Raw genomic sequence first — 15685 nt, forward strand, 5'->3', positions numbered from 1 at the left:
AAAATTAAATTACATCATTTTCAAAGGTTAAATAAAAACATTGTATCAACTATAAGTTTAAGGTCCTAAATATCCTTAGACTTATATTTTAGAGGTTAATTTATTCTTTTAACCAAGAAAATATGAGATGAAAAGTTATTAAAATACATTAAAAAATATAGGAACTAACAATTATACTTTTTTATTTTTTTTTAACTTTTTATTCAGTTTGATAATGCTTCTAGAGAGAGACTTTCTATTATGCACAACGAGGGTGTACATAAAAATATATAATATTTATATTACTATTAATCAACAAAAATTGTCATTTTATTATTTGAACTTATAAAAATAGTAAAATACAAAACATGCTTTTCATTCACAAATCAATTGTATACTTCTTTTTTTATTACTTCTATTTCATTGTACCAACCAATCAAATACTAGTATGTAAACGTTTATTGAATTAGACTCAACATGATAACATTTTGTTCTAATATCACATATCGTTGTTTTATTATAATTTTTTATATTGTTAATTTTTTTAAATTTTAATTATTTGAAATTTTAACAATTTCAACCGTGTTATTTTCTCTATATTTTCATTATCGATGCCTCTATTATTATTATCACTTTTCGAAAACATGTCACTTGTTAATTGAAAAATATAAGTAAATACAATAAAAGTCATACATCACTGTAATTTCTTGGTCGACAAAAGTATGGCAAGGTAGGTGGAGCAACAAATGAGTCTGACATCTTTCGGGAGGGAGCTACAACAATTCGGGAACAAGTTGACAAAGGAACACCAATAACAAATCTCTAGCAGAAAAATTTTTTGCTCTAAAAAAAAAAAAAACCTCCAATACAAAATATTTCATCAAACCACAATATAAATTATTAATAAATAATTTATATTTTTAAAAAATTAATTAAATTTAAATTTTTAAAATTTTTTTGCATCTTTTCAATCGTGTCTTTGAATATAATAAATAAAATTTTCACTTATTCAAAATACTTTATTAATTACCCAATAAAATAAAAGTGTAATTATATATATATATATATATATAACACCTACTCAATCTATATTTTGAACTTAAAGTAAGAAAAGGCTTCTCATTATGTGTTGTTGGACTTCATACTATGTTCCTCCCTCCCCCTGATTTAGTTTTTGTTCCTGTGCAGGACATTGCTATTGTTTAGTTGTCTTTTGCTTGTTTTTTTCCCCCTTGTGGCCCTTGTTATAAAAAAAAAAAAACAGAGAGAGACTTCTCCATGTTACAAGAGGAGGAAGATGATGGAGAGTAACCCGCTGTTGTTGTAGTTCTTTCTACTACTTTGTTTTTCATTTAATGAAAAGTTCCAGTTTCTACTCAAATAAAAGTAGGTTGGGTGATGAATTGGTACTTCACCCGGTTAGGCCAATCCCACTAAAGCAATAGTTGATAGCTCTGACGCTTTGCAGTTGGAAAAATATAAGCAAAGAATCAGACTTATCATCATTCAACGCTCTGTTGACCTGAAGATGGGTTTATGGGAAGGTGAAGGTTCTTCCTCAGTAATCTCCATAGAAAGGCATAATAAGTTCCAACTTCTGAGCATATTTCTGCAATCAGATCTCGGAACACAGCTCGAAACACCTTGGAATCATGGTTAGTGACCATATGTCTGACAGTTACCGAAGGACCCCTTGATTATGGTTCGATCTCTTTGCATTAGACGTACCTAAGATATTGATGTTCAATGTGTGTGAGAGGTAAAAGGAGAAGAGGAGCCGAAATGGCAATAGAGGAATTCAGGAGAATAGTTGGCAAGAAGCTACCTGGAATCTAAAAACAAACAATATAGCAATTATACTGTCACAGTGAAACGAAATATATTCCATCTCTAAGTCTAAACAGGATGCCTTTTTCTAGGTTAAAGATACCTCTAATGAGGGGGTGAGGATGAAGATGAGCGTTTCCAACAGCTAGACCAACATTGCAAATCGTCTGAGAGCAGGGGTGGCAGTGAGGAATCGCTGTCCTATCAGTGCATCTGGTCCGATCAACCTGGGGTTCCAGCTATCATGTGCACTGTGCAGCAAATCTTCAGTCATTGGCAGATTGGCTCATTGCCTTGATTTCACAGTTGCAGGCATCAATGAAGCTGCAGATTGATTTCACCTTTCTACAAAACATAGTCAACGAGACCCTGTCCTCTGGCCCAAACGATATTTTTTAGGTTCTCACAGATTGCAGGCTATTAATTAGTTGTGGATTGAATTTTATGCTTGTCGAGGTTGGGTCGTCAATAACGTCAAGGGTGACATCCAAGAAATCGCGAGAAATGCCCACCACCCAAATTGAGAAAATGCCCAATGTTTCTATCCGCCTCGAGTAGACTGCATAGGCAATCAATCTAAGTGTGGAAGAAAGAGGAAGGTTCCCCAAGGTATGGGGATGTGATGAGAAAAAGGAAACACCAGTTGGTCTAAACTTCTTGGAGCTAGCAAGTGGTTCGGAGACAATCCTTGAGCTTCTTTAACTGCTGATTTTGTTGTTTATCTGACCATGCCCATTCAAACAACAATTGAAAAAAGTCCTTGATGGAGACTATTACAACACCTAACAATGAAGATCCAATCAAATAACATTCCTCATCACCCACCAATCCCAGTGCCAAGGAGGTGAATGCAGTTAAGTATTTTAGCGCCTAGCAAGCCAATTATCGCAAAAGGTTGCGTTGGATTGCATATGCTAACTTCAAGAGCTGGAATGAGAAATTAGCTCGAAGGTTTCATTGGCATCGCTATCCTTCGTAAGATGCCAAGCCATAGGTGATCCGAGGGAGAAAGAACTGTGGATTGCCTCTGACATGAATCTGGGAAAGGGGGTTTTTAAGCCAAACTCTTCTTTTGGCACTTTGGATGATCAAGCTTGTAGCCTGATTGGCAAGGCAGCCAAGATATGACGATGATTTTCAGCATCTTCTGGAATTTCTGCAACCAATAGGCTCAAAAGTAGGCGAGAAAATTACTCTTCAGGAATAAGTTTGAATTTTATTACTTTCTGGAGTTTTCTGGGTCTTGGTACTTAGCTAGCTTCTGCCTATTTTGCCGTAACATAGGTCAGCTGCTGTTGTTGGTAGGTGTATAGACAAGAAGAGGACTTTCCACGCCTACTTATGAACTATCAAGGGATAAGCTTCACATAAAGCTTCATATATGTCAACAGAATTAGTGAATGATATAAGATATGATTCTATGCCAAGATTTTTCAACTGGAAAACAGCATAGTAGTCCACCGCAAAAGTAGCTTTACTGGAGCAAACAAGTTCTAATGAAATTAACCAATTCATCATTCACCTTGTTTTGTTATATGAGCTAAAGATCCACAAGCTTACTGCAATTGCCTGAGAAAAAAGAAATATGAGCAAACTCCTAATCGCGGCCATTCTATCTATGTTATATTTAGAGATAAAGATTTTCCCTCAAACCCATTTGCCCACCTACAGTCCAAACTTGTATCAATCGACATCTCTCTACATTTTTTTTTAAATCTCTTTGATTTGTTTAAGTATCAGTTAAGCATCATGTAATATCTTCCATCGAAATTTTAATGAAAATAATCAAACAAATGTTGGAATAAAGTAGGTTTGATTGCTAAATTTTTGCTTCATTCATGAATTTTTTCACAATGTTCCAACTCTGTTTTTGAGATTAAGCAGACAACTTTAAATTTGACATGTTACCTTAATCCCACAAATAGCCTTATTAACAAACTACTACTAGTAAAAAGAAGTTACCACATAACTGATTCCAAGAGTTCAAACCAATTCACAAAGAAAGAAACAATCCCTCCCACAGCGACAAGTAGTTTTGCAAATTTTCATAGGAGATACATGATTGTTCTCACAAGGAAACCAAGGCTAACGACAATGCAATAGTTATTCATATCAGGCCTATTGCTCGAATTGAAGTCCAATATATTAAACACAAATTCCAACATGCCCACATAATAAATTAAAGGGGCTACATTCCACAAAACAACCATTGAACTCAACAAGTTTCTGTCTTTCTAATTTCACCAAATTGGATAGACATTATTGAATCCGAGAAAAGAAAAGAAAAAAACCCAACAAGCCTAATTTCAGAAAAATCCTAGGGAATATCCCAGGGTTTTGGCTCAGGGACTGCAACGACCATACCTTGAAGCTCCGGAGTGAGCACCACCTGGCATCCAAGGCGGGAATGCTTGTTCAAAACCCTAGACCTAGCGTTCCGTTTGAGCACATACTCCTCATCGTAGGATCGGGGAGGGAGCTTCTGCAACCACTCTTGAGCGATGTTGACCTCGCACTCGGCGGAACAGGCGTCGATCTCTTCAAGGCGGTGAGACTCGGGATCGATGAGGCCAGTGTTGGCCAAGGCCTTGAGGAGGGTCTGGCCGGCGAGGCCGACGACCTCGCGCTTCTGGCCGTAGGGATCGATGGCGAAGAGCCTGACGATGCGGTCGGCGACCTTGTTGGAAGATGAGGAGGAGGAAGACGAAGCAGAAGATCTGGAAATGAGGGATTTGGAAAAGAAGGAGAGAGAAGGGAGACGATGGATTTGAGAGGAGAGCCTCTGGAGATTCGCCACGGCCATTGATGCGAGACTGGGAAGCGTTGTGGACTCTGGGACGAAATTGAAAGTGGCAACACCACAATCCCACGCACGTGCGAACACCCCCCCAAGACGTACTGTTCAATTCCAGCAACAGTGGTAATAATAAAAAAAATATTTGAATAAATCCAATATTTGTAAAATTTTCTACTTTTCTATCACCATAATATCAATCATTTTTAACTCATTTATATTTATTAAAAAATTAATTAAAATATTAATTTTTAAAATTTTTTTACATCTTTTTAATTAAACTTTTAAATAAAATAAATATAACATTTGACTTATTCAAAACATTACTTGAATAGAGTATAATAAAGTAAGAGTATAATTAAATAAAATATATAAAATTTATTTAATGCCTTATATTTTGAATCAAATAAGATTTTTAAAAAATGTTGATAAGATGAGAGTATTAATTTTTTATAATTAAATTAAACTATTTTATAAATAAGAAAACTAATAATGTATGATATCATAATCCATAAGGAAATTGATGTTACTTGGCATTTTTGGTTCAAAGGTAATAATACAATGGAATGAAAAAAGAAATTAGTTGAGAAAAGGGGGTTAAATAATTATTTATTTAATTGAATAATTATAGAAATTGTCAAAGGTGGAACCTTCATATAACTATTTAAAATCCTGTTGAAGGTGCACATGGACCAAGTTAGCTTGGCCTCCACCCTACCCCGATGCCCATCCCTATGTGTTATACATATTTAGGCATTGAGTTGCCTAAAAATTTGGGTTGGGTTTTGGTTCCATGCTTTAAATTTATTTTTAAAATATTTTAAAAATATGAAAATAAATTATTAACTAACAAAAATATAATAATAATTATTTAAAATGGATTTTCATAAAAATATTATAATTTGAGTAATAATTTTTTAAATGGTATAAATTAATAATTATTCATTATTTTTACTTGATATGAAGTAAAAAATCAATTTTAAATATTTAAAAATATTAAAAAAATTAAAATTACAAAAAATATGCATGATGAGCGTAAAAAAAATAATATAACACATAAAAAAATTAAGTGAAATAAATTATAAATTAATTAAATAAAATGGTTTTTTTAAAAAAATAATGTCAGAATTTAAAGTAATAATTTTTAAATTGTATATAATTAATAATTATTCATTATTTTTACTTGACATGAAGTAAGAAAAAAATCAATTTTAAATATTTAAAAATATTATAAAAATTAAAATTACAAAAAATATGCATGATGAACATAAAAAACAATATAACACATAAAAAATTAAGTGAAATAACATTATAAAATAATTAAATTGAAAAAAAAATAAAATATATAAATATTTTTGGGTTGGGCCCAGTGTTCGGCCCAAAGCCTTGCTTGGCCAAGATCAAGGTTACCAGACCACTGAGTCATCTGTACAGCCCTAATTCCCTATCCTTAATTCCTTATAGGAGGGAGTCCAACATTTAGAACATACTACTATAAAAAGTCTCTCCTTTTGTGAGGTTCTTGTGTGTATTTACAATGATATTGTTTGATAAATGCTAATTGGATCAAGTGGATGGAATTCCATTGATTTCCCATACGTAAAATCGAAATTTAAATTTTGTGGATGAAAAAAATCAAGTTGAAAGAGCTACCTTCAATTTAGCTCAACAATTCTCAAATTTGACTTGATAGTATTGCTATAAAACCCGATCAAGCCTGATTATTGTGTTAAGTGTTAAAGGTTAATAAGTAGTTATCAAATGATTGGATGAGCTCAACTCATGGAGATTGGTTGAAAAGACAAGAACTTGACAAAGATCGAATCTTTCTAATTCTTTTCTTTATTTAGTAGTTCCACCTTCTGCAAATGGATATCACTCCTCTTTGGAATATGACTAAGGGTAAGAATATTGCAATATTACTTAGAGAGAATATCAAAACCTCAAGGCAATAAGTAAGGCATCAGATGCAAAGCAAACAAAACAAGACTTGATGCAGCAAATTAAAAGGCTCGAGCTCATCAGCTACTATGCATGTCTGATATATATATATATATATACACATAGAGACCAATATAACTGAATATTGATGATTTTGAATGTTCCCAAATAATGGAAGTTTCTGGCAGAACTAGAGTGCCTCCTTTGAAAAGTCTTTGGTCTCGAAAACGCAATGATGTTTCAGGTCGTGATGATCAGAAAACAAGCATTCTCAAGGGAACTTTCATAGTGGTTCAGTACGAAGGCCAATCAGCACCAGAAGGGAAATCAGTTTCGGTTCAGATATGCAGTGGCACTGAAATTGACCCGAGTAAGTTCCTTCCTTCTTTGGCTTCATAGACTAATTAGTTTCATTTGCTTAATTATATCTATTATTTCAACCAATTCTCTTGTTAAATCTCAATACTTGGGCTTTAATTTTTTTTCCCCTCACTTTATCTTTTACATAAATATAACTGGTTATAATTATATTCATGATAAAATCCAAGTGTTGATATTTGATTGGATGATTAGTTGTAATGGATATAAACAAATACACCTAAGTTTTGTTTTAATATACATATATATTTATATATTTGATGAAAAGATCATTTTCTGTAAAGAAAAGAAAATTAAACTACAAATTTCCAAACTAAGAGGTATCGGGGAAGTTGACTGTACTATTTTTTAAATTAAATCAATGACTGATTTGTCAATTTCTTTTGCTTCAATCCACCAATTCGATCCGATTTTTAATGCATTATTGATTCACCCACCCACGCTCATAGCAATTGAGAAATTCTTATACAGACCTACTATACCTAGTATGTCATGTTATCCATGATTCAGTCAATAAAATTGTACCAATTTAATCAACTAAAATCTTATGCATAATTATTCTTAATAAATTTATTTTTATAATAAAATATCTATTTAATTTTTTTATATTTTTTCTCTCAATTATTATTAATATCATTAAGACCCTAAGCGCGCATATTATATATATATATATATATATGAGATATGGGCTTGATGTATTTAGGAGAAGCAGGAAATTACTATATTAATTAATTTTAATTAATTAATAGTTTCAAACTTGAATTGCATTGCACAGAGACAGGGAAAGGGAAGGTGAGTGATGTGGCTCATCTTAAAGGTGGAAAGAGGAAGAAACATGAACACAAAGAAACCCTAATAACATACAGAATCAGAATACGTGTTGACCTGAACTTTGGGACTCCATTGGCTTTTCTGATAAAAAACCAACACAAGAAGAACAGATTCTATCTTCAACATACCTCCATCGAAACTCCAACCAATGGCATCATTCACTTCGATTGCAATTCTTGGATTTACCCTTTCAAGATCACCAAATCTCATCGGATTTTCTTCTCCAACACTGTAAGTTTCAGACCTCATCATCATTTTAATTATATTTTTAATTAAAACTTCTTGTGATTCAAGATATATATATTTACACACATACACACACATGCGTCATTTAATGAAATCTAGGGTAACAATGTGTGGTTTTACTCCTTTTTAGGGAAGATTATTGTGCAAAATTTGAAGATGAAACAAAAGCTTGTGTGATTTTAACAAAGTGATTCATAGAAGATGTGTGGACTCTCACACCTCTCTTGAAAATTACATAAAGCCCCTCTTATTTCAAAATTCATGCTACCTTCATTCCAAATTATAAAACATTTTTAAGAAAAATTGATCATCCCAATATATAATATACTTTAATAACAATAAAATTTTGTTAATGATATTTTTTAATATTATCCTTCTCATATATTCTCTCTCTTCAATATTCTTTCCTTAATAGAGTAATCAATTAAAATTATTTTTGAAAACTTATATTTTTATTTTGAAAAAGAAAAGTTATAAAGTATATTAAATGAATTTTATTAATACATATAATTTTGTCTAAAAGTGTCTTCTAATTTAATATAGAGGGAATACACTTTTTTTTTTCTTAGCCATACCTATACAGATTTTCTCTCCATAGTTTTCAAGATATTTACACACTATTCTAAATGAAAGACAAACTTACATAAAGCTTCCTTGAATTTAATAACATTCTCTTAAATTCAAGAGAAGTCACTGTAATTTGAAGGTTAAAAGAAAAAATTAACTTCTAAACTAAAAGTTTAAAAGCGTTTAAGATTATAAATTCATTTTCAGTGCAGCGTACCATTTCAACTTTAGAAATAATTAAAAAAGCATTTGTGAAGATCTTTTTCAATACAAGTACATAACAATCATGTGTGTGTGTGGGGTTTGGAAGACAGTGTTATATTCCACGAGAAACGCCAAGAGGACTGATAGGGCTAAGGAAGGAAGAAAGTGAAAGGATGAGAGGGAATTATGGAGAATCAGGAGAGAGAAAGGAATGGGACAGAATATATGATTATGGAGTGTACAATGATCTTGGTGATCCTCAAAATCCCAGACCTGTGTTGGGTCGTTCCAGGTTGTTACCATATCCTCGCAGACTCAGAACAGGACGACAACGTGCTTCATTAAGTATGTCATTATCAGTTTCCTCTCCTCCTTAATTTTAACTACACTTTTTTTTTAAGGAGAATGATAGGAAATTATAAACAGTTAACTCTCCCACAAAAATTTAAAAAAAAAAAATCATTTCCTAATGTTAATTCAGACAGTTTTAAACAAGAATCACAGTTACAAATTAAAATTTTTATTTATAATTTAAATGTTTTATTTGTAATTAAGACTCTTGAACTTGCAATTATTTAAATCAATATCTGCAATTTATTTTTCAAAAAAAAATGGAATAACATGATTGTTATTAATTATTTCTATTGAGATTTAATTGCCATTCTCCTTATTATCTTTTATTAGATTTTTAATCCATTTTGAATGTAATTTTGATTTGATCCATCACCAATTATCATTCGAACCAAAATTTTAAAACGATATCATTTGAGTTAGTACAAATCAATGATATGACATCAACGAGATCAATCTATCAAAATTTTTAACTAGATTCCTCCTTACATGATTTGATTAAAAGACCCATGAAATGCATCAAATCCAAACACTGACACTATTTTTATATTAATTCAAATAGTTACAAATTTAATAGTACTTATTGTAAATAAGACATTTAAATTTAAGATAACTTTCAAATCATAGCTATAAATCCTTGTTTGCAATTATCTGAATCAATAGTTATATTTAATTTTTTTTAAAGAATTTGTCAGGAACTTAAATGTTATTAATTTCCTCTTTTAAGACTTTACTGACATTCTCTCTCATTAAAACCCCATGAAATGCATCAAATCCAAACACTGGTAGTATTGCTATAATAATTCTTCTAAGACCTAAAACTACATGTAAATGATAGGCTTGTCAAGTGAGAGCAGACCTGAATCAATACTTTGGAGCATTTATGTTCCAGCAGATGAGAGATGCAGCCCCAAGAAACTAAAGGAGCTGCAATCAAATGCATTGCAAGCTTTTGTGCACTTCGTGATTCCAGAATTAAAGTCACTGCTTGAAGCAGATTCTGATGATACCTTTGACTCATTCGAAGAGATTCTGAACCTTTTCTCTCCCAATAGAGATTGCAAGGTTGCAGGAAGTTTCAAAGACAAAATAAAGGATACACTTGTTACTGAGATCGCCAATGCTATCATTCACCATGCTTCCCACAAGAGTACTGTGCGTTATCCTCTTCCTCAAATCATATCTGGTAATTTCACTTATCATTTAGGTAGTCATTTGTATTGATAAATTTGAATTTGAATTTTAAATTTTAAATTCATATATTTAAAAGAAAAACCATCTGTTTGGATAGTATAAAAAATTTTAAAAATATAAAAGAGATGAGTTAATATTTAAAAACAGAAATAAAAAATTGGAAGTGACAATTTTACTTTTATTATTTAATCGGTAAAAAATGAGAATAAGTTATGAGAGGAGAGATAAGAAAAACATAGATATCAAGAATGAAAAAAATGAGAAAATTAAAGTGGTTGAAATGTCAAATCATTAAGGGCTAGAAAGAATTTGAAATTATAGAAAAAATATAACAAATATGAATTTTAATTTGTATTAAATTCAAATTCAAATGAAAAAATTAGTTCAAGTGCAAATTCTCATACATTGAAAGGCACCTGTAGTTTGTAAATTAAATTTAAAGTTGTTGTAAATTTAACATAAAATTTGCAAAATGTGGGCACTTTTATATAATTTTTTCTTTAAAATTAAAGTCTAAAAGACCTGTGGTTTAGTATTTTTTATATTTTCTGATAATTGAATGGAACCAAGGAATTTTTATTAGGCTATAAACTAATGCTTTTATAAGATTTTTTTTAAAAGAAAATGAATGGGCTTGGATGGATGATATGGAATTTGCAAGACAAATGCTTGCAGGAATTCACCCATTGAGAATCCAATGCTTGGAGGTAAATCTCTCTCTCTCTCTCTCTCTCTCTCTCTATATATATATATATATATGTATATTTCTTTTCCAAATTATTTACCATTCTATAGTTGTATGATTTATAAGGAAGCAGATCCCCTGCGCGGCCTCTCTCTCTCTCTCTCTCTCTCTCTCTCTTCCTTTTCTTTTATTTTCTACATCTCATTTTCATCCTTAAATTAGATAAAGAATACCCACACTAATCTAAACCCCTATTGTGACCGTTATTATCAGTCATAACTCACGGATATCTTAAAAATGTTTGTCATTTTTTTTAATATAATTGCATATCCCAAGACTTGAATACGAGATTACAAGATAAGTTGTTCTAACTCTCTTAATGTTAAATTAAATACCTCTCAATAAAATAAGTAAATAATTTTAAACTGTTAAAATTTAACTTACACGATTGCAATAAAATTAATAAATAAAATTTTTTTTATAAGAAATTAATATGGTATATAATTATGAACTGTGCAGATCAAATTTTAACAGTTTAAATTTATTTATTTTTATATGATAATTATTTTGTAAAATAATTAAATTGAATTTGTTAGGAAAAAATTATTAAATCTGAATCATTCACTTCATTATTTAAATGTGTAGATGGGATGAGGAAAAGAAAAGGAGAGAGGGGATAATGAGAGGATCTAAACCCGATTTATAGACGAAATAATTTCAATATCATTAAATTAACAAAAAATATGATATTTTTATTAATTCTTTAAAATTAGAAAACTTTTTGCAAGATCAAATATTAAGTTAAACATTATTGTCAAATTCAGGATTTCAATATCAATTGTTATACATTTTAATTGAAACCTAATGTTTTTATTTTATTTAATGACTTAAAGAACAACTTATTATAACTTTTCAGAGATTCCCACCTCAAAGCAAAAATGGAGTGAATAGTTCAATAGAAGCCGCACACATAGAACACAACCTTGAAGGATTGACATTACCGCAGGTAAGTAAAGGCACTCTTTCCGTAATTCAGAATATTTACAGCTATAAAAGATAATATATTATATGGTCATATATATATATATATATATATAATTAATCATTTAATTTTTAGAGTTTTGATTCAAAAATCAAACCTCAAACTTTACCTCAATATAATTCAATTTTTATAATTTTACTTATTTAAAATGTTTATCTCTATGTTTATAAAAAATAATAAAATTACAAAAACTAAAGTTATTTCTTGAAATTTAGGAAATAATTTTTTAAATAGCTAATATTATAAAAATTGAGTTGCATTGAACTAAATTTTAACTGAGTCAAAACTATATCTTTTTTTTTTTAAATAAGAACAAAATCAAAACTATATGAAATGAATTGTAGTTAAAGTTTTGGGATAGGATTATAATAGAGTCAAAACGATGAAGATTAAATGATTAATTTCTTTTTTATATAATCACAAACAGTTTCATTCTTTTATTATGTAGTTTAACATAATATATGAATTAATTGATTGTGTCAGGCACTGCAAGAGAGGAGAATACTCATACTGGACCATCATGACTATCTCCTTCCATTCCTAGACAGAATCAACACAAATGGAGTCTGTGCCTATGCATCAAGGACATTGCTGTTCTTGAGGAATGATGGGATGCTAAAGCCATTAATAATAGAGCTCAGTCTGCCTCCAACTCCTCTGGGAAATGAAAAGCACAGAGTCTTTCTTCCAGCAGAAGAAGGACTGGAAACTGCTCTTTGGCAGCTTGCTAAAGCACATGTTGCTGCTAATGACAGTCTTTACCATCAACTCATTAGCCATTGGTGAGTTCAACATCCTTCTGTGAGTAATCACATGCATTGACGTCTCACATATTGTTAAACATCACTCACACACACCTCACAAAGGTTATTTGAATGGCAAACCATTGAAATCCAATCAGGTTCTACCAATATAAAATATAAAATTTATAGCAAGTTGCAATATTTGCACGCCATGAATAATGTAACTCTGATAGAGACTTGATAGTATGAGATACTAAATTCCAATGTTGAGTAGTATGAGATGCTCCATGGGGCATTTAAGTGGGTTGGTTCTCTCACCTCAATAGCCAACTTTTGAGCTAGGGTTCCTCATTTTACTTAGATATCCATCAATTAGTATTAGAACCTAGTTGTTAGTGGTTTTAGAGAGAGCTACTCATAGAGGGTTTTAATTGGTAAGAGATTGAGTGAAGTGTCATGAAATGTAGCCACTAAGACATCACCTTTTCATGGAAGGTCAATTGATGAAAACTTGGTAGTGTGAGATACCACCAAATCCCACATTAAATAACATGAGTTGCTTAATGGGATATTTAAGTAGGTTAGTTCAACAACCTCAACCCAACCTAAAGCTAGTTATTGAGGTGGGAGAACCAACCCACATAAATACTCCATTGAGTATCTCACTTAAATACTTCATTGAATATCTCATAGTACTTAATGTAAGACTTGGTATCCCATATTATGAAGTCTCGAACTAAACTCATTCTTCAAACTCATGCAATGCACACGGAAATGTGTCTAGTTTTAAACTATGCCACCTATGGAAAATATTCAGTAATTCAGGAGCAATACTAAGAACTAGCCAATAAAAGTAGAGAAATGAGCAATTGTTTAGCAGCAAATAACCACCCTACTCCCATAAATTCTAACTTTCTCATAATCTCTGCACGCACACCGTATTCTATTTCAATAAATAATAAGCATGGAGATTGTTTTGCTACTAAGTTCTCTGCAATGAACTTTTTTTTGCAGGTTACATACCCATGCAGTTGTTGAACCATTTATCATTGCCACCAGAAGACATCTTAGCGTTATGCATCCAATCCATCGGATCTTGAATCCTCATTTCAAAGACACCATACATATAAATGCTTTAGCAAGATGTATCTTTATAAATGCAGAAGGAATTCTCGAGAAAACATTTTTTTCCAGGGAAATCTCCATGCGAATATCATCTGAGCTCTACAAAGAGTGGAGATTCAATGAACAAGGACTTCCTGCTGATCTACTCAAAAGGTGCATTGCACCTTCAGTAGCAAGGACTACAACGTTTGACCTATGAGTGCTAGACTAGTGTGATTTTAGTTTTACACCATACAAGTTAATCATCCAATATAATAAGCTCGTTATTAACTAATCCTTCAAACATTTTTTACCACATGACAAAAGAACTAATATTCAACTTTATTATTTTTAGAGATTAACTTATACACTAACTAACTTGAAGACTAAAGCTAGCTGGTTCTAAATATTCGGGCAGTAAATTGTTAGTTTACTCTTTAATCTTCCAACTACAGAGTTTGAAGCTGAAGCTTCATTGGGCATCTTTGATTCTGATTGTGGTCTTTCAGGGGTTTGGCCATAGAAGACCCAGATGTAAATAACCCTGCGGGGATTCAACTTCTTTTGGAGGATTATCCATATGCCACTGATGGACTTGAAATATGGGTTGCTATCAAGCAATGGGTCAACGACTTCTGTTCGTTCTTCTACAAAGATGATGATGCAGTCAAGTCTGATGTCGAACTCCAGGCTTGGTGGTCAGAGATTCAAAATGTTGGCCATGGCGATAAGCGCAATGAAACTTGGTGGAAACAAATGACTACTCTCCCAAACCTTGTAGAAGCATTGACAACACTCATTTGGATTGCTTCAGCTATGCATGCTTCGCTTAACTATGGACAATATGGATACTGTGGTTACCCACCAGGTCGTCCAACACTATGCAGACAATTTATTCCTGACGAAGGAACATATGAATTTGCTGACTTTATTAAGGACCCAGATGATTTTTTCCTCAAGATGTTGCCAGGAAGATTTGAAATGAGTTTGGTTGTAGCATTAGTAGAAGTCCTCTCACGACACACTTGTGATGAAGTGTACTTGGGTTGCCAACTCTCTCCCGAGTGGATAGACAATGATGAGGCTCGAAAGAGATTTGCACAATTCAGTGAAGAATTAAAGAAGATTCAGACAAGGATCTTAAATAGAAACAATGACCCCAGGCTAAAGAACAGACATGGCCCTGCAAAAATGACGTACAATCTCTTGTACCCTAATACAACAAGTTCTGGATCAAAAGGAGTCACGGGAAGAGGCGTACCAAACAGCATATCAATTTAACTGTTTGTAAATTTATGTAGAAAAATAATTGCTCCTCATTAACTAAAGGCTAGAAAAAATAATAACAGGAGTTGGGAAGTCCAAGATACCCAACAGAAGTTACCCAAGGACAGTTAGACTGACTCTTGTCCGGTATGGTACTTTTAATTTGTCTACCCCCCCCCCCCCAAACCCCAAAAAAATTCCATAAAATTTACACCCAGCAAAAACCATTTGTCGCAGAAAGTTCAAATCACACAAGCAAAGTGGCAGGATAAGCTTGATTTTTTCTCAAACGCCATCAAAAAGAAAGTTGAGGAAAGGGGAAGTTGCCTGTTATAGTATCTGATAGTCGCCATAGAAAGAGCTGAATTGGACGTGATAGCGGAAGCAGAATAGCTAAGACGTCAAAATAGATAATGAAATAAAAAATGTGATTCATTACTGTCTATCACAGGAGAAATAAATTATTTACTCATCAAAGTAATCACCATTTCAGCGATTCTTTTCATAAGATAAAAACATTAAAAAAAAAAAAG

The 15685-nt window shown here is 31.9% G+C and overlaps 2 protein-coding genes across 2 annotated transcripts; one reads left to right on the forward strand and one right to left on the reverse strand.

The window, feature by feature from the left end:
- Window positions 1-3892: 3892 nt before the first annotated feature.
- On the reverse strand, window positions 3893-4678 carry LOC129290420 (uncharacterized). Its single transcript, XM_054927179.1, has one exon. The coding sequence runs from the start codon at window positions 4607-4609 to the stop codon at window positions 4124-4126; it is 486 nt and encodes a 161-aa protein (XP_054783154.1). The 5' UTR covers window positions 4610-4678; the 3' UTR covers window positions 3893-4123.
- A 2008-nt stretch (window positions 4679-6686) lies between these two features.
- LOC129291529 (linoleate 9S-lipoxygenase-like) lies at window positions 6687-15274 on the forward strand. The gene is made up of 9 exons (XM_054928931.1): window positions 6687-6911; window positions 7695-7981; window positions 8878-9112; window positions 9957-10304; window positions 10934-11019; window positions 11914-12003; window positions 12523-12821; window positions 13797-14060; window positions 14396-15274. The coding sequence occupies exons 1-9, from the start codon at window positions 6713-6715 to the stop codon at window positions 15165-15167; spliced, it is 2580 nt and encodes an 859-aa protein (XP_054784906.1). The 5' UTR covers window positions 6687-6712; the 3' UTR covers window positions 15168-15274.
- Window positions 15275-15685: the final 411 nt, after the last annotated feature.

The sequence above is a fragment of the Prosopis cineraria genome, unplaced genomic scaffold (assembly GCF_029017545.1).
Source record: "Prosopis cineraria cultivar Desert tree isolate PC_DT_omini unplaced genomic scaffold, ASM2901754v1 PC13, whole genome shotgun sequence".
Classification (NCBI taxonomy): Eukaryota; Viridiplantae; Streptophyta; class Magnoliopsida; order Fabales; family Fabaceae; genus Prosopis; species Prosopis cineraria.